The 21,837-nt window shown below is 36.6% G+C and overlaps 2 protein-coding genes across 2 annotated transcripts in view; one reads left to right on the top strand and one right to left on the bottom strand.

The window, feature by feature from the left end:
- LOC131845205 (neurobeachin) overlaps nucleotides 1-2,562 on the bottom strand; it is a 508,146-nt gene extending 505,584 nt beyond the window's left edge. Inside the window, exon 1 of the mRNA XM_059194246.1 lies at nucleotides 2,295-2,562. Within this exon, the coding sequence (XP_059050229.1) occupies nucleotides 2,295-2,453 (159 nt within the window). The 5' untranslated portion in view covers nucleotides 2,454-2,562. The remainder of the gene's footprint in view (nucleotides 1-2,294) is intronic.
- Nucleotides 2,563-3,501: 939 nt separating this feature from the next.
- On the top strand, nucleotides 3,502-20,382 carry LOC131845214 (septin-2). Its single transcript, XM_059194258.1, has 9 exons — nucleotides 3,502-3,593; nucleotides 3,979-4,096; nucleotides 5,838-5,980; nucleotides 6,722-6,908; nucleotides 9,918-10,036; nucleotides 10,763-10,955; nucleotides 17,255-17,418; nucleotides 18,873-19,010; nucleotides 20,180-20,382. Exons 1-9 carry the CDS (start codon nucleotides 3,564-3,566, stop codon nucleotides 20,345-20,347), a joined length of 1,260 nt encoding a protein of 419 aa, XP_059050241.1. The 5' UTR covers nucleotides 3,502-3,563; the 3' UTR covers nucleotides 20,348-20,382.
- The last annotated feature ends 1,455 nt before the right edge of the window (nucleotides 20,383-21,837 follow it).

Consider the following 21,837-nt stretch of genomic DNA (forward strand, 5'->3'; position numbering starts at 1 on the left):
TCGTGATACATTCCCGGTGAATTTGTCACGTTGGGCTAACTGATCTGACTTCATGTTCATCTTATCATCCTCCACTGGTGCCCCGCCAGCGTAAACCGTCAGCGCAGGCGGGTGCACCATTCCATTATCATCCATAGAAAAAAAAACATGCAAGGAGGGGGGAAATGGGGTTGTTAGTAATGTGGACTAATGAACTCACTGCTAGCAATGTCCCATGTCAGGTTGACCTCCACGCAATTCCCCCTGGAAACCATCGTCGTAAATTTCTTGATGAATTTCTCACGATGGGCTAACTAACCTGACCTCATGTTCATCTTATCATTCTCCACTGGTGCCCCGCAAGCGTATACCGTCAGCGCAGGCGGGTGCAGCATTTCATTGTCATTCAGTAAAAACCATGCGAGGAATCAAACCTGTGACAATTGGCAGTCAAGCAGTGTGCTAAACCGCTAGACCACCGAGGCCGTCTAAATTCGAGCATTGAATTAAACCTTGTTTATATTACGTTAAGACAACAATTTTATTGAAAGATGAAGCCCAACACATAGAATCGACTTTATACACTGTTCGTACTATAGAGACATTAGAAATCACTAAAGAAATCTTAGATCAACGCTGCCCCGCCGCGCGATAAGCACCTATGAAGGGCACGAGTTTCACTTCTAAGTATGTATAATACAATATTTTCAACACACTTGCTCGGGGGAAGGGGATTGTTAGTAATGTGGATTGATAACCCCATTGCTAGCAATGTACCATGTCAGGTTGACCTCCACGCGGTTCCCCCTGGAAACCATCGTGATAAAATACATGTGAATTTGTCACGATGGGCTAACTGACCTGACCTCATGCTCATATTATCACCCTCCACTGGTGCCCCGCCAGTAAACCGTTAGCGCAGGCGGGTGCACCATTTCATTATCACATAAAAAAAAAAACACACTTGCTCGTAAAGTGGATCTAATTTCACCGGTTTTAGATATGTATATGTATATATTAGATATATATACAGCAATTCATAAAACACGCGTGTGTTATAAACGCAAATAGTGAAGTTACATATTCCATAAGCGCACTATTTGCTACATTTTATTAATCAAACGAAGTGAACGCACGCAAGACAGTAGGCAGCACGCTGATTTAAAAAAAAATCGGCGGGAAATCAATAATGTGAAGCACAGTTTTATGGTTAATTTTATTTAATATGAAGAACGTCGTAAATTTATTTGCGTAGTTAACACACTCGGCTCTATTGCGTCCTAACCTTGCGTAAGGGCTGAAATTCCGCCTAGTGTGTTATAACAATTATAACGCACTTATATCGTAATATATTATTATAAACAGGAGAGGGAGGGATTGCTAGTAATGGGGACTAAACGAGTACCCGCTTGGAAATCATCGTGATTAAATTCTAACTATTTACTGATCTGACTTCTACTAGGACTGTATGGGATCCTAGGAGTATCAAGCAATTTTCTCTTCCGTAGTTTTCCATGCAAAACCTTAGGTATATACACTGCAGGACGCTACAAACGACTTTGATAGTCACTGTTTATGAATAATAAGTAATTTGTATAACATGTTTTATTAATTAAACCATTAGCTATACGTGTACGTAGCTTGGTAATCATTTTAGACATTACGATAGCTAAAACCTGAGTAATAAATACCACAATAGGTGTGTTACGTATCTAGGTAATACTCGACACTTAAGAGGTAATAAATACAATCCACTTATCTGAAATAAAATATATTAGCTCATCGAACGTAACGTGTCTATTGCAACATAAAAGTGTCATTCAAGGTAACTCGACGTCATCACCTATTCACGCTCAAGTAACCTATATTTTTTATTTAATTTGTTGACAAACTTTGCGAACAGCGAAAAACTAGCTGATAAAATCAGCGAGATTTCTAACAAGCGAAACTCGTGACACCGGCAGCAATAAACCAAAACAAACAGTGCACGTTTGCCGGCTGCGAGCCGTCGAAGTCTTGATGACCGCGCGATTTGCCATTCACAACTAAACACGATCGATAAAAACAATAAAAATAGATGCGACTCTCCGATAAAACACCACTTTACAACCACGTAAGTATTCCCTTAATCGGTCCATTATACGCTAATAAGATTATTATGCTTGTGTAAGAATTTAGCTTATTATAATATGAATATATGAAAGAAACATTCTTCGAAAAGTCTATTCCAATAACCTTTCCAAGATGAATCTAATAGGACTTCGTGTAATTCGCCTGGACGGCTCTTTGGGACAGTAATAAATGGAAGGACTCACCAGGTGTAGAACCGTGTTAACCACCTCCCGATTGGTCACTTCTCCCACTTCAATCAGCCCGATAAGAACTGCAAATTTCAGGCTATCATTCGTCGTCATCCTGACCACCTCCTCAGGTCTCTTGATGTCACTGTACGGCGGCGATTTTATGTCCGCCATGGTTTATTATGTCACAAATCACTAAATCACAAATATATAATCCACTCGCGACAAATAATATCAAGAAAACATTATTTCATCGGCTCACATGATAACACAGCGAACTCGCATTCTGCCATTTTGGAATTTGTCAGTGTTGCCAGTTTTGCATATAGACAAATTACCCGATCAATCTTTAGGACTGTATTTTGAAGTAAGGGTAATCCAATGTGTGTGTATTTTATTCCGACAATCATCTATTGTGTCATTAAAAATGAAGTTACTTGTATTGGAGTGATTTTTGACTAATTATTTTTTCTGTGAAATTGATTAGATATTATCATTAACAATAATTATTGTTCTGTGTATAATAAACTGGAGTAATTATTTAAAGTAATTTAATATAAGCGTACGATATGGACTTTTATCATGTACCCAATTTCAGATTAGTGTTCTGGAAACAATGGCAAATACACGCTTTTTTACTTGTAGTATAAACTTTAACACCTCATATACAACCCCCTACTGTCATGTAAGTTTATATTAAAATAAAATTTATATATATACTGTAATTGATTAGTTTTGTTCAAGAAGAAAAACAAATTAAAAAATAATTTTCTGTTTGACATTTTTTCCGCTTTATGTTTGTAAATATATTTCTTTATATAAAATAATTAATGTTTCATACATCGGTCATTGCTATTTGATGTGAAACTTATGGTCTTTGGTCATTTGTAATAAATTATAATGTATAATTTTAAAACATTCTCACTGTACCAGATATATTGGACATTTTTTTGTCATGGTAACAACGCAGCTTTGTCTAGGTTAGCCAACTTTAAAAAAATATACTTTTCTCATGAATTACTGTCAATTTTAAAATAAAATAAAAAAATATTGTGCAAATTTTCATTTTTATACACCATTTTTTGTAATAAATTCATACTAATATTTACTTAAATAATATTTTTACTTAAAATTTGTATTAGTTGGTTACTTGCATTGTGCTGTGAAGTTGTAGTAGATACTATCTGTCAATATGACAGTAATGACATTCGGGGTCGTAATTCATCAACAAAACGCAAGACACTCGCGTCAACTTCATTATAATCATTTAGTCAAACAATAATCATGGCGGCTATAGATGTCCAACCACCAAAAGTAAGTTTATTATTATAATTTAACATCTCTTGCGACCTGATTACGTCATTTGCACTTAGACATTATATTTTATTATTACATACGTTTCAAAATTACTGCCCTATTTCTGTATTTTTTTTATATTTAACAAATTACTACTGGGCGTTGCTCAGCGAAGTAACAAAATTTATCTCGAGAAAGTGACAATCTTATAAACAAAATGTGAGTGGATTATTTAAAAACATTCCTTGGACGATGACCACAAACACAAACAATAAACTGTTTGAAATACCTATTTTCTTGCGTGTCTGAAATGTAGACTTGTGTATTGTAGGTATGCCTATGCGTGCGTTCTCATTTTAATTTAGTTACTCGCCGTGCCTTGCTAATGAGAGGGTTTTCGCAGATGGAGCCCGCATTACGTACCCTTAAACTGTCAGGGCATGTCGGATTCGACAGCTTGCCTGATCAGTTGGTGAACAAAAGTGTTCAAAATGGATTCGTGTTTAACATCCTGTGCATTGGTAAGTTTTTGCAATTACTAGTTAATAAGTTAATCACCCACGTACCGTAGGTGCGCCTTATCTTCACCTTCATTAATGTTTCAACATCTTTTGGATTTAGTGGGTGTAATAAAGAGTATTGCTACATTCTTCAGTATTGTGTATTACTCAGAGCCATACAAAGTGATTGATAATTCTGAGTCATAGGTGTTTGTGTATCAATATATATACAGTTGATAAATAACTACCAATACTAAAATAATATTATATTGACCTTTTCCACAATATTGAAAATAAGTTTTTGTAGATGTAACTAGAATCCCAAAGAAGTCGTTAGTCCACAATATAAAAAATATCTGGAATGGAAGTGACATAAAATAAATTGATTAAAATGTCTTATAAAATATTTTCTTGTAAAAAAGCTTATTATAAAATTGAAGAATTTGTAAATGATAATAAGTAATGTTTTTATAGAAATTATCTAACTTAAAATTCATAGCGCTGACAATGCAATCTGATTGTAAAAGATGGAGAGTGTAGCGGTTTCTATGTTGATTGTAGCATGCCTAGTCATAGTTGATGTAAATCTACATAAAACAAAATTTATTTATCAAACACATAAGTTTCTTGCTCATTCTTTGTTCGAAATGAATGGTAGAATAAAAAAAGTGACAATTCTAAAGTGCTTATAATAAGTTTATTTAAATAAAGATTATTTCTGTTTCTATTGATATACATTTATTTAAAAGAGCAACAGACAAGTTCTCCATTCCATCATCATGAGGATGATTCTGGTTCCCAAATTCATAATAGAATTAAAAAAATACTATTCTAAAATGCTTATATATTACTACTATTGTAAGGCAAACAATCTCTCTCATTTGTTGCCATTACTGGGGACTGATTGTAAATTCACTGTTATATCTCACATTTATAACAGGAACATAGCTACTAGTAGAATTAATCCTGATAGAGGTAGTGTCTGATTCTAGTACATATCTTGTAGATCCTTTTACTTTATGGATATATATAAAACTGTATGTATCCACCTGTACCAGTGGTTTGTACTGATGGGATACCTGTGGAGGATGACAGGATGTGCATGAAGTCAAGTTATTTAGTCTTTTTAAATTGACAATAATGACTTGGTGCACTTGCTTGTGTTAACGGTTTACATTGGATAGGCACCAGTGGAGGATAAGCTGAGCATGAATAAAATTAATAGAATAGAAAATCCTTTATTCAAATAAACTTAATTTAACCACTTGTTAATAAGGTCAGGTCAGTTAGCCCATTATGGCAAATGTAGAAGTCAACCTGACATAGTACATTTTTAGCAATTGTTTCATTAGTCCATTACTAACAATCGCCTTCCAGTAATTTTGTTTATGTATTTATAATGATTTTGAACTTTGAAATATTTACAACTAGCTCGTCCTGGCTTTACACGGGTGTAGATATATCATATATATAAAACTTCCTCTAGAATCAATCTATCTATTAAAAAAACAGCTTCAAAATCCGTTGCATAGTTTTAAAGATTTAAGCATACATAGGGACAGAGACAGCAACTTTATTTTATACTAGCTACTCGCCCTAGCTTCGCACGGGTGTATATGTATCATATATATAAAACATCCTCTAGAATCACTCTATTAAAAAACAGCTTCAAAATCTGTTGCATAGTTTTAAAGATTTACATCCTGCCTACAACTAAACAGCGATTTTATACTAATTTAATGATTTTTTTTATAAATAATAGGTGAAACAGGGTTGGGCAAGTCCACACTCATGGACTCTCTTTTCAACACCAACTTTGAGTCCGCACCTAGTCCACACAACCTGCCCACTGTGAAGCTAAAGGCTCATACATACGAGTTACAGGAGAGCAATGTGAGACTTAAGGTAAATATTGTCATGTATTATTTGGTTTCTAATATGTCCTCAAGATATAGTATTTTGAATAAAACGTGCTATGTAACCACTGGACGGATCGGGCTGAAATTTGGCATGCAGGCAGACGTAGGCACCCGCTAAGAAAGGATATTGATTAATTCTACCCCCAAGGGGATATAATAGGGGATGAAAGTTTGTATGAAACTTTGTCAATTTTAAACCGATCGGGCTAAGACTTTGCATACATAAAGCTACTATGACTTAGGCATCCCCTAAGAAAGGATTTTGATAAATTCCACCTCTAAGGGGATAAAATAGGTGATGAATGTTTGTATAAATCTTCTTGGATTTTCGACTGATTGAACTGAAATTAAATATTGGAGCTACTATGATGAAGACGTTCGCTTAAATAGGGTTTTGTTAAATTCAACCCCCATGGGGATAAAATAAGGCAGGATGTAAATGTATTAGTTTGAACCTATCAGTATCTTATGGAGAAGAACTGACAAGAAACTCAGCTCGTATTCTTTTCAAATAAATGTACATGTTTACAATAATACACAGGCATTAAAATTCAAATTTGGGAGAATAGAGTGACCACCAGCATATGCTATTGAAAAATACAAAAAATCTAATCAGTGTTCGCAACCTGAACAGACCACTTCCCACAAGTAGACCACAATTTAAGAGAATATAGTGACTCCCACCATAGTGGTCAGTAGTATATCTAAATTTTAAATATTTTGACAGTTGACAATCTGCGACACAGTCGGCTACGGAGACCAGGTCAATAAGGAGGATAGTTTCAAGGCAGTGGTAGATTACATTGATGCCCAGTTCGAGGCATACCTGCAGGAGGAGCTGAAAATTAAAAGGTCACTGGGGGGCTACCACGACAGTCGCCTGCATGTGTGTCTGTACTTCATTTGCCCTACAGGTGAGTTGTTCTACTTTGAACTACTTTGTTTAGTAAGAAAGTTATTTATTTGCATAATAACATATATAATAGAATAGAATAATAATATGACGACCTTGGTTGTGTAGCGGTTTAGCACACCGCTTTACGTTCATGGTAGCGGGTTAGATTCCTCGCACGGTTCAAACATTAGTGTTCATGAGTATGGTTGTTTATATTGGTCTGGGTGTTTTCTATTGTTTAATATGTATGTATTTACAAAAAATATATGTCTATGTTTTGTATCAGTTGTCTAGTACCCATAACACAAGCTTTAGCTAGAGTAACTAGGGTCTAGATGGCGCTGTGTGAATTTTCCGGAGACTATTATTATTATAATATCCCTGAATATGATGAAAATTTAAGTTTGTATATTCTTATCTACATAATAAAAAATTTTTTTTAAAGTTAAAAAAAAAAAAATTTGTCGAGCAACCCTTACTACTAAAGGGTATAAAAAATAAATAACCATTTTGGAAAAGTATGACACCGAACGCTGTGACGCGAGAATGTATTATATTAGATAAACTTTCTGAAAAAGAATCTCAAAATGACAATGAAAAAAGTGTGGAATAGTTTAGAAGGAGAAACAAACAGTCACTTTATCTAATACATAAAATTCTCGTGTCACAGGTTTCGTGTTTATACTCCTCAGAAACGGCTTGACCTATTTTGACGAAATTTTATATGTATATTCAGTAGGTCTGAGAAGAGGTATATAACTAGTTTTCATACCCCTAAAGTGTTAAGAGGGACTCACTCTCACTCCAAAAACATTTTTTTTATTTTTTTGATAATTTCTTTCTTTAGGTGGATATTAAAAATACATACAACCGTAAATTTTCACCCTTCTATCACCAACCCTTATTTTTTACAGCGTTATTAATTTATATGGCAAAACGTTTGCCGGGACAGCTACTAAGTATAAATGTTGACCACATATTGGCAGTCATCACGATGACTGGTGCTCCAGTGACCCAGTACGACCCGCCCTTGACACCACCGTACTGTACCGGTCATAACATATTCAGGCCGCGCGCGACATACTAATACCAACGTACACGCGAAAGTTCCACTCTAGGGATCCCAATAACGGCATATGTAACTAGGTTTTGGAGTTAGTAACACTTATAATAGTTGACTCGAGTTAATTACTACCGGTGCTCCCTATGGATTACTATGGCCTGTTATTAATATTACATACATAATTATATATTATACTAGCTGCTCCCGCGACATCGTCCGCGTGGAATTTAACTTTATTTTTCTAAAATAAAAGTAGCCTAAAGAACTAAAAAATATTTTGTTCGTATTAATTTATTCGTTCCTTTAGGTATTGATAGGTTCAAACTAATACATTTACAACCTGCATCATCCCTTATTTTATCCCCATAGGGGTTGAATTTATCAATATCCTATTTAAGCGAACGTCTTAAAAATTACTAATATTATAAATACGAAAATTTGTGAGAATGGATATATGGAGAAACAGATATTTTTTATTACTATTTTCTTATTCAATACGCTGTTGATAGAACGGTCGTGGTCATTATATAGTAGAGTGAGAGGCAGGTGTCATCCACTGCACGATATCTCGCCATTTCTCTCTACTGGCTGCCATTCTGGTACACTCGTGGAGTGAGTCGCATGGGTGATTGTCCACGGGGTCTAGTACCGTCAACCCTACCCTGTAAACTATGTTTTAGTAGAAAAATCTTGAAATTCATAGCGCTGACAATATTTTCTGATTGCACTATGGAGGAATGAGTGACCCGTAGCTTAATATACCCTTCTTGAAAACCCCCATGCTGGTCTCTCGAGAAAACCTATGTTGATTATCTGATTGCAGAGTGCGTAGCGGTTTCTATGTTGATTATCGCATGCCTCTTGTTACTGTGTAATTATTTATTTTAAATAACATCTATTCAAGAGAGCAACACACAAGTTTCTTATTCTTTTTGTGATGAGTCTGCGTTCCGAATGAGTGGTAGAATAAAAAAATATGACTATTCAAAAGTGCTTGTATTAAGTTTATTTCAATAAAGATTATTTCTGTAAATTTCCGTTCAGTAGTTTTTGCGTGAAAGAGTAACAAACATCCATCCATCCGTCTATCCATCCATACTTAGAAACTTTCGCGTTTATAATATTAGTATAATAAGTATTACGTAGTTGACTCATAGATGCGTAGTGATATACAAACATACAAAAAGGAAGTTGATAGCACATTTAATAACTGTTTAACATTCCACAGCGGTGATTACCGTCTGTCCGTATGAGGAAAGTAAATAACAAACTGCGTATGAATGTATTGTACACACAATACGATACGTAGCATTTTTTATTCGGACTACTCTAATGCTGTTAGCTTCAGCTCTTACAGATTCACCGGACGATAGGGGGCGAGTGCAGATGGCACTCCAAACCAAGGAAGGAGTTATGGAGCGGCTGAAGGCCAACTCCCGTCTGACGGATATGACTTTAGTCTGAGGGCACCGCTAGGGGTTCGAACCTCGGCTCAGGCCGTCGTAATTTCGATCCCCGTTTGAATTGGATCGATTGATCGATCGGAGTGGAATACGTTACATATATTAAAGATGCTACAAAGATGGCTGCGTTCTTGCTACAAGCAATTGATGGACCAGAGTCTAGAATTGCTTTTTTTTTATTCCATGATGTTGGCAATCAAGCATACGGCTCATCTGATGGTAAATGCTTACCGTAGCCTATGAGATTAATATGGTAATAAATTCTAGACTTTGATCTTATTTATACTATATTTATTTTTAAACTATTAGTCATTAATTATGCAGATCATCATCATGGTAAATTGCCATTTGCCAAGATGGAAGATCTGATTTTATGTTCATTTTATCATTCTCCACTGGTGGGGCACCAGCGTAAACCGGTTAGCGGAGGCGGGTGAACTATTCCATTATTATTCACAAAAATCACAAACAAATTACTACAGTATGATTTCTACTATTCCAGGTCACGGTCTCAAGTCTATCGACCTGGTGTGCATGAAGAAGCTGGATACCAAAGTCAATATAATACCCATTATAGCCAAGGCGGACACAATCTCTAAGACTGAACTACAAAAATTCAAGGTACTGACCTCTCATGAAGAACAATTTTGTTTATTTACATTTAAAATTGTATGTACAGATTATACAACTAAACTGAATTAAAAAATATTCAATTGAATTTCTTGCGAGTGGTTCTCAATTGGATATTTTATGTTTATGTACTGAACTTGTTTATGGACGGTAGGGAAAAATATATAATAGAAAAAATTAACATTCACGATGATGATGAGAATTTGAATTCACTTTTGTTCAAATGTCCTATACAAATATGTAAAATTCAAGTGTCAATTTTGCTATTTTATTTAATTTAATTTAAGTGGCAGTTTCTATTCACACAGAATTTAAAAATGTAATGCTGAACCACATTTATTTAAAAAGCAATTTAATAAATTTTTAATTTAATAAATTTATTTAATTAAAAAGCATATTGCAATCTATTTATCTATATATATATAAAAGAATTGCTATTCGTTAGTCTCGCAAAAAGTCGAGAACGGCTGAACCGATTTGGCTAATTTTAGTCTTGAATAATTCGTTACAAACGGCTGATACCTGTCCAACAGGGTGCGTTTAGAAATTTATTGCGTAATTAAACTTTAAAAAACCTTTGACCTTTGAAAAAAAAGAATATGAATTTAAAAATTACTAATATTAAATTTATTTGTATAAAGATTTTATTTCTAAGAAAAAGCGGATGTAATCACTAGTACTGTTGTTAATGTAATTATGTGCAATTTTACCACACAGTCAAAAATAATGCAAGAGCTTCAAGCGAACGGTGTGGAGATATACCAGTTTCCAGTGGACGATGAGTCCGTCTCCGAGACCAACTCCAGCATGAACTCGCACATACCGTTCGCAGTGGTGGGCAGTACTGACTTCGTCAAGATTGGCAACAAGACGGTGCGCGCCAGGCAGTACCCCTGGGGTACTGTGCAAGGTCAGTACCATTTATTCATATTGGTTTGGCCAAATAATATACTTTTATGATTGATACATGGACTTGCATCATCATCATCATCATCTGCTTCTTCCTTATCCCATTTATTTGTGGTCGGCGTAATATGTTTTTCGCTTCCATTCATCCCTGTTCGCAGTCATCGCGTTATTTACTTCCTTTCTTACCGTATCATCTTTCACACAGTCCATCCATCTCGATACTTGGGCTTGCATGAATTGTCCAAAGATGATTATTTTTATTTATATGTATAATTTTCAACCAATCCGATTATAGCAGACATACTGATCGCGGATAAACCAGGTACAAAAAAAATGTATAATTTTGTCTTTTAATTCAATTTATGGAAACCATAAAACTACTCTCCAGCAGTTCTACTATCAAAACAAAATATCTTTATTAAAGTAGGTCTATTCAGAGTTCTTTCGAAGTAAGAACTGATAACAAACTCAGCTCATACTTTACAACTGATCTTGTACAACATTAATTTTCAAATTCAATTCAAATTCAAATTCAAAATATCTTTATTCGTGTAGTTATATTACAGACTCTTTATGATACGTCAAATCTACCGTCAGTTCGGCTCTTATTCTTCTGTGCTTGTACATGTTTACAAAACTACAGATTTATTTATCTACCTACATTACATGTCATATTGTTTCTGTTGACGACAGCTCCTCAGGGAGAGCAGTGGACTGTATCGATGGTGGGGTTTGAAAGAAACGGTTGTCTCTCGAAGCCTGTTTATTCTCTCCACAGAAGTTTCACAATTGAGTTATAGCCGTATTCGATGTTACATTCAAGTTTCAGCCGCTGTAGCTCAGACTGTATGGCGTCTATAGGAAACTACCGCGACTGACTTTACAATAATAACGGACTATAACTGCCGTCCGTACTGTGTTCGATTATGACAGCCGTCGGCATATAACAATCCGACTATGACTGTCTGAGTCCCTCTATTATAACAGTATTATGACTGCATTATAACTATATTACGACTAACTCGATACAAAAATTCCTCGCCTTATATATGGGAGGTATAGACTGTAGTGGGGACTACAGTCCTTACAAAATTCTTACTGGCAATAAACCAAACCTTATTTCTATCAGACAATGCACAACGTTATACAACTTCATAACAATATCTTTGCACATTGCCGAAATTCCCTTACTTCTTTATTCTCACAAACTAACAGTTACTCATAAAGAATGCATTGCATTGTACAACTCCACCCAAGAATATTTAACATTGGTGCAATAACCAATTTCCTTGTCTAATTACAATGCACTGTAAACACGGATTGGACAATATTCATAAAGACATGAATTACCGTGTTCCGTCCGTTAGTCTACAATAAGAATATGTTTACAATAAGAAACCCTACGGTCATCATAAACCCGATGGCTAGAAAATAGTAACGGTGTTATCTTATCACAAAAGGCCAACAAATATTCATTGTGTTTATAAACAATGAATGCCAAATGAACGCTGGTAACCAAACACATGTTCAACCGTTATCGTAGTTTTAAACAGTGAATCGATGTCTTATTCTAAAACAGCACTTTTAAAAACTAATATTATTTCTAAGTTATTGTCCAATTTCAACACACAACTTATTGTCTACCTAATCTACACAAATATTATAGGTGCGTCGCGACGCCGCTTATATGTGTCGCCTGTCGTCAATATCCTCCCCTCGGCGTAGACTCGTCGCAGCCTCCTTTCACTGGTAGACGGCGACTTCTTGTATCCTCGGTGTCAGCACAGCCAGTTTACTCGTGGGCCGACGAAATACACCTCCTCGCGTTCGCACGTTGGCACTGCGTACTACACCATCGGCTCCCGGATGTACTGCTTCGACGACGCCTCTTGGCCACACGTTGCGTGTCAGTGTGTGATCTACTACGATCACCATGTCACCTATTTCAATGTATTCTTTCTGCTTATTCGCATCTCGGATGTGCCGCTTCGTTGTTAAGTAGGTAAAGTGTTCTATCCATCGCTTTTCATGCCGTCTCCCTATTGTAATTATAATAGGGTTGTAGTAATCAATGCCACAATTTGAAAACGGCCTATGAAATTGCTGTAATCTTTCCCTTGGCAGGTCTCTCATACTCGGTGGTGTGGGCATCTTCTTTCGTACTCTACACCAAAGATAGCTTCTTGCTATTACTCGTACGGTTGGTCGGAGATTTATTATATAATATATCTGTCGTATATCATTTACGACTCTCTCGTTGTTAGCGTGTCCAGCGGATCGGTGCTGTTTTTCTATGAGAATATCAATCAATATCTCTATTTCAGAGCCGAATGAGTTGCGTAGTGTTTCTTTAATCCACACGCGTTCAGCCTTTTTCAGGTGTTCAATGTCGAGAAGTGCGTTCTTATTTCGACATTTATCTCTAAACAGAAACAGCATCGCTGTAGCGCGTAGCACTCGGTTGTAATTTGAAAAACGCCTTACATCTGGTAGGCTACGTTCACTACAGTTTGTTGAATATACTGTTACCGTTTCCTCGCTGCGGGCGAGATAGTCAGCTGTTTTCGGTCGTTTCAGTGCCATGTTATTACTTGATGGCAGTGTGACGTCAACTTTACGCCTCCGCAAGCTGACTTTTTATGCGCGGTCATCCTTACGGTGCGCGGTTGTCTCGAAACAATCAATTGCTCGTTGATCCGTCGACTTTATCTTCATTTTTTTCTCTATAGTCAACGTGTCGGTGTCGAAGTGTTGCTCGACGTGCTCGTGCAACCGTTTATTTTCTGCTACTGTTGTAACATGCAGCACCTGTGCCGAGTCCCTTTTGTTCGTTACGCGGGGAGTGGTACCGTGCAGTACCCAGCCTAACTGCGTTAATGACGCGGCTGGCTCGTTTCTACTTCCCATTTTTAATTTTCTTGTAACGATAAGCTGCCAGTTGTCCGATCCGATTAACAACTGTGGGCGCTCATTATCGTAGCATAGGTTATTCGGATTTAAATCCTTTAAATGATTTAAATCTAACAGTCGTTTAGGTATAGACTGACTAGTGAGCTTCATTTCTGTGACGGTTCTTGCATTTATTTTATATTTGCGTCGGCTCTGTCCTTGTATCTTAATCTGTACCGATCGACTATTTATTTCGCATCGGTCAGCATTTATTCCATGCATGTTTAGTGGGTGAATCGGTCCGTCCGCTCCCACTGCTTTTGCTATTTTTCCATCCAATAGCGTAACTGTAGATCCCTCATCGAACAGTGCATATATTCTTTGTTTTCCTTTCGGGCCAATTACAGTGACTGGACATACTTTTAATTTGATGTCGGTACTCTTGTCAACTGTCGTTGTCGTAACCGCTTCGTTGTCGATGTCTTCAGCGTTGTCACCGGTGTTTGCGCTGAGCCCTGTGTGTTGGTGCAGCAGCGGGTGGTAGCGAAGCTTACACGTGCTGACGCCGCACGGTATTGCTTCGCAATTGTGACGTTTATTTTTACTTACGAGACATTTAAAACACAGACTGCCTTTTTTAACAACGTTCCATCGTTGATCGATTGTTTTTGTTGTGAATTCAGGACAAACTGTTAACTTGTGTTGTCCTCTGCAGTCTGGGCACACAATCGTGTGTCCCTTATTCTCATTTTCTACAGTTTCAACTGTAAAAACATGTCTCTTATTCCTAAGCGGTATCGCTGTCTGCCTATGCATCGTGGGTGGTCGCGGTATTTCTTTTTTTACATATGTAGGCGCCGAATATCCATATTTCATAGCCCTTCTCGCCTCTTGCGTAAGATGGTTTGAAAGTTGAATTATGTCTGGTATATCCTGCTTCTCATTTTCCTCTGCAAATATATACCAGTTCGATCGTTGATGGGGACTCATTTTGTCCAGTACTTCCCTGGTCAGCATTGGGTTGAACAGATAACCTTTTTTACTTGACTCAGAACTGTTACGATGTTTTGTACTTTAACTGCGAATGCATTAAATTCGCTAGTGGACTGCCCTGGTCGTGGCAGTCGCTTCAAGTCTTCAATAGCACGATCGGCTATTATTTCGGGATGACCGAAGCATTGTTCCAGCGTTTCCATAATACGATCTGGATGGGTCGAGGCATTCAGCAACGGTGCTACCATTTCTCTAGCTTCACCCCGCAGACTGTTTCGCAATCTCGCTATGTTTTCGACTGCTGTAAAGCGATACAGTGCTGTCGTCTCCGTCATAGCTGCGCGGAATTGAAGCCATTCCCACGGCGACCCAGTAAATATGGGTAAATCAGTAGCTTGTCGTGGTGGTGGCCTGGACTTCATAAGAAATTCTACCGCGCTCGTTAGCTTGTCTATGGCTCGTTCCATTATGTCCGTCGGTGTTGATGATCGTCGATGCTGGTCTTCATTGTTCTGTGTCTTGATCGGGGTTTTTAATTGTTCCCCGTTCTCGTGGCGAGTCGGTTTGGTACGTATAAATACCGACTCCCCTCGTATGTTGTCCGTGGGTGGTCCATTTTGTTTCAACCACTCCTGGACACGATGTTCGTTCTGTTCTGGTTCCCCTGGGTCTGCTGAATATCTGTTCGAGGCGGCAGTGTTCATTGCTAGCTTCTGACGTGTACGATTGTCCATTTTAGGATCCATGTCAGCTAGTTGCATCGCCTCGTCCTGCACGCTTCTTATAGATTGTACGGACGGTGTCGGTGTTCCTCTTCTATATTGTGTGACTTCTTGCCTCATTGCGGTGGCGGTTGACGGCCCGGCGAATTGTTCGGCGCCGGCCGTCCAATTTTCAACCTGATATCCGCGGCGTGTGGAGGGTACGGTGTCACCGGGGCTCCGATGTTCCTGGGGGCCCACCCTATTCATTGACGGTGACTGTGGTGATTTTTCATCTAGCGCTGCCGCTTGTTCATCACGTTCCGCTTGGCCTCTTGTGACTACCATTTTATCTCCGTAGGTCGCTGTCAGCAGATCCGGCGCTCGAAGGTCCAACACTGTTGGCGACAGCTCCTCAGGGAGAGCAGTGGACTGTATCGATGATGGGGTTTGAAAGAAACGGTTGTCTCTCGAAGCCTGTTTATTCTCTCCACAGAAGTTTCACAATTGAGTTATAGCCGTATTCGATGTTACATTCAAGTTTCAGCCGCTGTAGCTCAGACTGTATGGCGTCTATAGGAAACTACCGCGACTGACTTTACAATAATAACGGACTATAACTGCCGTCCGTACTGTGTTCGATTATGACAGCCGTCGGCATATAACAATCCGACTATGACTGTCTGAGTCCCTCTATTATAACAGTATTATGACTGCATTATAACTATATTACGACTAACTCGATACAAAAATTCCTCGCCTTATATATGGGAGGTATAGACTGTAGTGGGGACTACAGTCCTTACAAAATTCTTACTGGCAATAAACCAAACCTTATTTCTATCAGACAATGCACAACGTTATACAACTTCATAACAATATCTTTGCACATTGCCGAAATTCCCTTACTTCTTTATTCTCACAAACTAACAGTTACTCATAAAGAATGCATTGCATTCTACAACTCCACCCAAGAATATTTAACATTGGTGCAATAACCAATTTCCTTGTCTAATTACAATGCACTGTAAACACGGATTGGACAATATTCATAAAGACATGAATTACCGTGTTCCGTCCGTTAGTCTACAATAAGAATATGTTTACAATAAGAAACCCTACGGTCATCATAAACCCGATGGCTAGAAAATAGTAACGGTGTTATCTTATCACAAAAGGCCAACAAATATTCATTGTGTTTATAAACAATGAATGCCAAATGAACGCTGGTAACCAAACACATGTTCAACCGTTATCGTAGTTTTAAACAGTGAATCGATGTCTTATTCTAAAACAGCACTTTTAAAAACTAATATTATTTCTAAGTTATTGTCCAATTTCAACACACAACTTATTGTCTACCTAATCTACACAAATATTATAGGTGCGTCGCGACGCCGCTTATATGTGTCGCCTGTCGTCAATAGTTTCCTCATTGCATCATTTGCTACAAACGACATGTTTTTTTATTTTTTTTATTTATTCTTTAATGCACAAAAAAAACTTGTACAAAGGCGAGCTTAATGCCATATGGCATTCTCCACCAGCGAACCTTTAGGTATACAGAAAGCGTTGTGGGGCAGTTATGTGAAAAACAAACACAAAGTTACTAATAAATATTATATAATACATATGAAATGCAAATAAATATATACAAATAATAATATATATAGTATACCTGATATTATATGTTGTAATACTACGTTGTTTGTAACAGTCGAGAACGAGTCCCACTGCGACTTTGTGAAGCTGCGCGAGATGCTGATCCGCACCAACATGGAGGACATGCGCGAGAAGACGCACGCGCGGCACTACGAGCTGTACCGCCGCCGCCGGCTACAGCAGATGGGCTTCACGGACGTGGACGCTGATAACAAGCCCGTACGTAGCTTACCTGTATAGGTATCCTTACTTCCTTATTATATTAATACTAGCTGTCCCGGCAAACGTTGTTTTGCCTTAAAATAAAAAAAAATCTAGAGGTGAACTACCCCTAAAATTTAGGGAGATGAAAAATAGATGTTTGCCGATTCTCAGACCTATTCAATACGCTCACAAAATTTCATGAGAATCGGTCAAGCCGTTTCGGAGGATTATGGGAACGAAAACTGTGACACGAGAATTTTATATATAAGATTATAAACTAGCTGCACCTGCGACTTCGTCCGCGTGGAAATTAACTTTAATTTTCTAAAATGAAACTTAGGCAAGTTACTCCTTATTACATCAGCTACCTGCCAGAAAAAGTCCCGTCAAAAGCGGTCCAGCCATTTCAGAGATTAGCCGGAATAAACAGACAGACTGACAAAAATTGTATAAAATGTTATTTTGGTGTGTGTACCGTATTTATATTCATATGCATGTAGTAAAAAGCGTTTATTTCAATATTACAAACAGACACATCAATTTTATTTATATGTATAGATGTGAAAGTGTGTTGGTTACGCTTTCACGCAAAAAGTACTGTACCAATCATCGTGCAATTCTTTACACTTGTTCTTGGAGGTATTACATTGAACATGGGATACTTTTTATAAGAAACAAAAAATAAAATATCAACATTTGGCTACTTCAATGCTATATAGCAGCGAGTAATGAAGTTATGCGAGCGAAGCCGCGGGTAAAAGCTAGTATCATATATTGACGGCTACGCAGCGCAAAAGGGCTGCAAACGTTTGTCTCGAAAATCGCGATGCTTTTGCGCTGCGAGTTTCAGTGTGTTTGTTGCTTAGTACCTTGAGGGTGGACGTAATCTAATCTCACGCGTAATTTGTACTGAAAGTGTCTTAAGTGAATGTAGTCTTGGAAACCGAAAAAGATATGGATGAACTGTGTGAAAGATGATATGGTTAGAAAGGGAGTAAATAACGAGATGACTGCGAACAGGGATGAATGGAAGAGAAAAACATATTACGACGACAAATAAATGGGATAAGGAAATTATTTTAAGATTAAAAATTTTGATGACTCGAAATCATTTATTATTTAAATTATTAACCGGGTCTTAACACGAATAATTTTATGGCAAATAAAGGTATTTACCTCTCTCGACGTTTCGACTAGGTTGCACTAGCCGTGGTCACGAGCTGACTGGAGTAACAGCGATGTCAATGTAAATAGGTCACAGCAGTTTTTTTCATCTACCGTCACATTTTCGATTCAATTGTTCAACGAAACTTCGCGACACACTGTACACACGGTATCGAAATCATGTACTCATGTAGATGTGGTTTCGAGACCAAAAATTTGGAATACCATCAGATTCATGTAATACAAAAATTTCGGAACCCACTACCCTGTGTTACAATACTTGACATAGTTGTCGTTGTTTCCAGGTGTCCTTCCAGCAGACGTTCGAACAGAAGCGCAGCGCGCACCTCGCCGAGCTGCAGCAGAAGGAAGACGAGATGCGGCAGATGTTCGTGCAACGCGTCAAGGAGAAGGAGGCTGAACTCAAGGAAGCCGAGAAAGAGGTAAAAATATAGTGTTTCTTGCATTAAACTTACACCGATGGAACTCTCTGGAATATTATTTAGATGTAAACTGCATGAATGGTTACTTTCCAAGTGTTTCTACTCTATAATAGAGTTTATAGAAACCTAAAATGATAATTAATTATTTTTAATTAGTAGTAATTGTAGTTTTTGCGGATTTATTTTTGTGTGTGTAAAAAATTTGGGCCTACAAAATCTAAGATTTATACAAACTTTCATCCCCTATTTTATCCTCTTAGGGGTGGAATTTATTCAAATCCTTTCTTAGGGGATTCCTACGTCAAGTAGCTTTATGCATCCAAAGTCTCAGCCCGATCGGTTTAAAATGACAAAGTTTCATACCAACTTTCATCCCCTATTTTATCACCTTGGGGGTAGAATTAATCAAAATCCTTTCTTAGCGGATGTTTACATTATAACATCTACCTGCATGCCAAATTTCAGCCCGATCCGTCCAGTGGTTTGTGCTTTGCGTTGATAGATCACTATGTCAGTCACCTTTGAGTTATATATATTTAGATTGAAGATTTACATATACTTTGAATAAATAATAATTATATAAATAATCAGTAATTTAATACTTAAAAATTTGTACGCTTGCTATAAGCTGATTTTGCAAGGGTCACGTTTTCAATAACATCCTATATCCAATTGACCTAAAATAATTTACAAATAAAACTATATTATTATTGTTTGCATGCTTTATTTTCACGTATTATTAAGTATTATGTCCAAATAACTCCAAAATATTGTGTCTAATTAAAGTTATTTTTAATCTAATTTATTTAAAGAAATATATATAAAATTAATTTAAAGTTTATGTAGAAATATAAATTAGATGGTCTTGGTGACTTAGCGGTTTAGGTTACTTCCGATGGTCGCAAGTTCGATTTCTAGCACGGTACAAATATTTTTATTCATGAGGTCTGGGTGTTTTCCATATGTGTGTGAATTGTTCCTGAATATTATTATGTAGAAATATGATACATAACCCTTGAATATTTAGCTATAGAGCGAGATCCCAGCCCTGGCTTAAAAATATGTAAAACTATATATTACTGGACTTGGGTTTATTTCCAATACCAGAAACAGCAATTAAAAAAAAACCCCTATAAACAAACCCTAATGATTTATTATTTAATCCACAGCTCCACACCAAATTTGACAAGCTGAAAAAAGATCACACAGACGAAAAGAAGCGGCTCGAAGAACTTCGCAAGAAGATAGAAGATGACACCATCGAGTTCAACAGACGCAAGCAGCATAATTTGCAGTCGCACCACACACTCACACTCGGCAAGAGTAAGAAGAAGTAATCGGATATACTATTCCTTTCTCCTGCGAGCCTGGTATACATACACGGGTGAAAAGAAATAATTCCGTAATATCACATTTGTATAGTAATCGGATATACTCTTCGTAACTCCTGCTAGCCTGGTACGTACAGTAGTGAAAAGAAAACTGGAATGATCCCATCCCATTTTTTAAAACATAAATCATACATTTATAAAGTAATCTGATATACTCTTCTTAACTCCTGCGAGCCTGGTATATACGCCGGTGAAAAGATAGTATGTCCATAATATGTTTTATTTTTTAAAACGCTATTTATACTTCCTGTTTACTATGCAGTCACATTACACCGTCACATTTATATAGTAATCGGATATTACTTCCTGATTACTGAATATAATTATTACAAGTTGAATAGTTAATTTTGTATGTTGTAAGTAATTTTGCAACAACAAGGAGTAATCGGATATACTCTTCTGAACTCGTGCGACCCTAGTACGTACAGCGGTGAAAAGAAAATTACCCATAATATAAATTATTTTTTAAAACACAATTTATACTTCCTATTTGCTAAATATGTAGTCACATTAGACTATCACTTTTATAATTATTACAAGTTAATAGTTATTTTTGTATGTTGTAATGAATTTTGCAATAACAAGAAGTTATCCGATATTCTCTCCTCAACTCGTGCGACCCTGGTACTTACAGCGGTGAAAAGAAATATAGAATGATTCGATAATATGTTTTATTTTTTAAAACACAATTTATACTTCCTATTTACTAAATATGTAGTCACATTACACCGTCATATTTATAATTATTAAAAGTTTAATAGTTATTTTTATAAATGTAAGAAATTTTTACAACAGGAAATAGTAATCGGATATACTCTTCTCAACTCCTGCCGCCCTGGTATGTAGTGGGGTGAAAAGAAAACTATAATGATTCCATAATATAATTTATTTTTAAAAACATGTTTTGAACTTCCAATTTATTTAATATGCAGTCATATTTATAACTATTACGAGTTAATAGTTATTTTTGTAATATTTAAGTAACTGCCTTTCATAAACCAATACACATTATCAAGTAATCATACAAAACCCATATAATTTCTTGTGGATTTTATGATAGTATTTAAAGTAGTTACATATTAATATTCAAAATATTCAATATCATTGAGTCTTGATACAGTTATTTGGACCACAAATATAATAATACCTATAGTTAATAGTTAATGCATAATCTTCTTAAATAAGAACAGAAGGCTAAACTTATTTAATTCCACTAAAAACGTTTTAGACTTTATTTTATGACTGATAATATTACATACGTGTAATGTGCACTTTACTAATTCTAATGTTACATTTATATGAAAAAGCCTATCCTAAATTAATATAAGATCGTTTGGTGTATTATTACCTCTAAACAAACCTGGCGAGATATTGTAATTACAGAATAAATATTGCAATTATATTATTTACAGAATGATGATATAAAAAATATGTTC

This window comes from Achroia grisella, unplaced genomic scaffold, assembly GCF_030625045.1.
Source record: "Achroia grisella isolate CSIRO2021 unplaced genomic scaffold, CSIRO_AGI_Agris_v1 utg460, whole genome shotgun sequence".
NCBI classification, from domain to species: Eukaryota; Metazoa; Arthropoda; class Insecta; order Lepidoptera; family Pyralidae; genus Achroia; species Achroia grisella.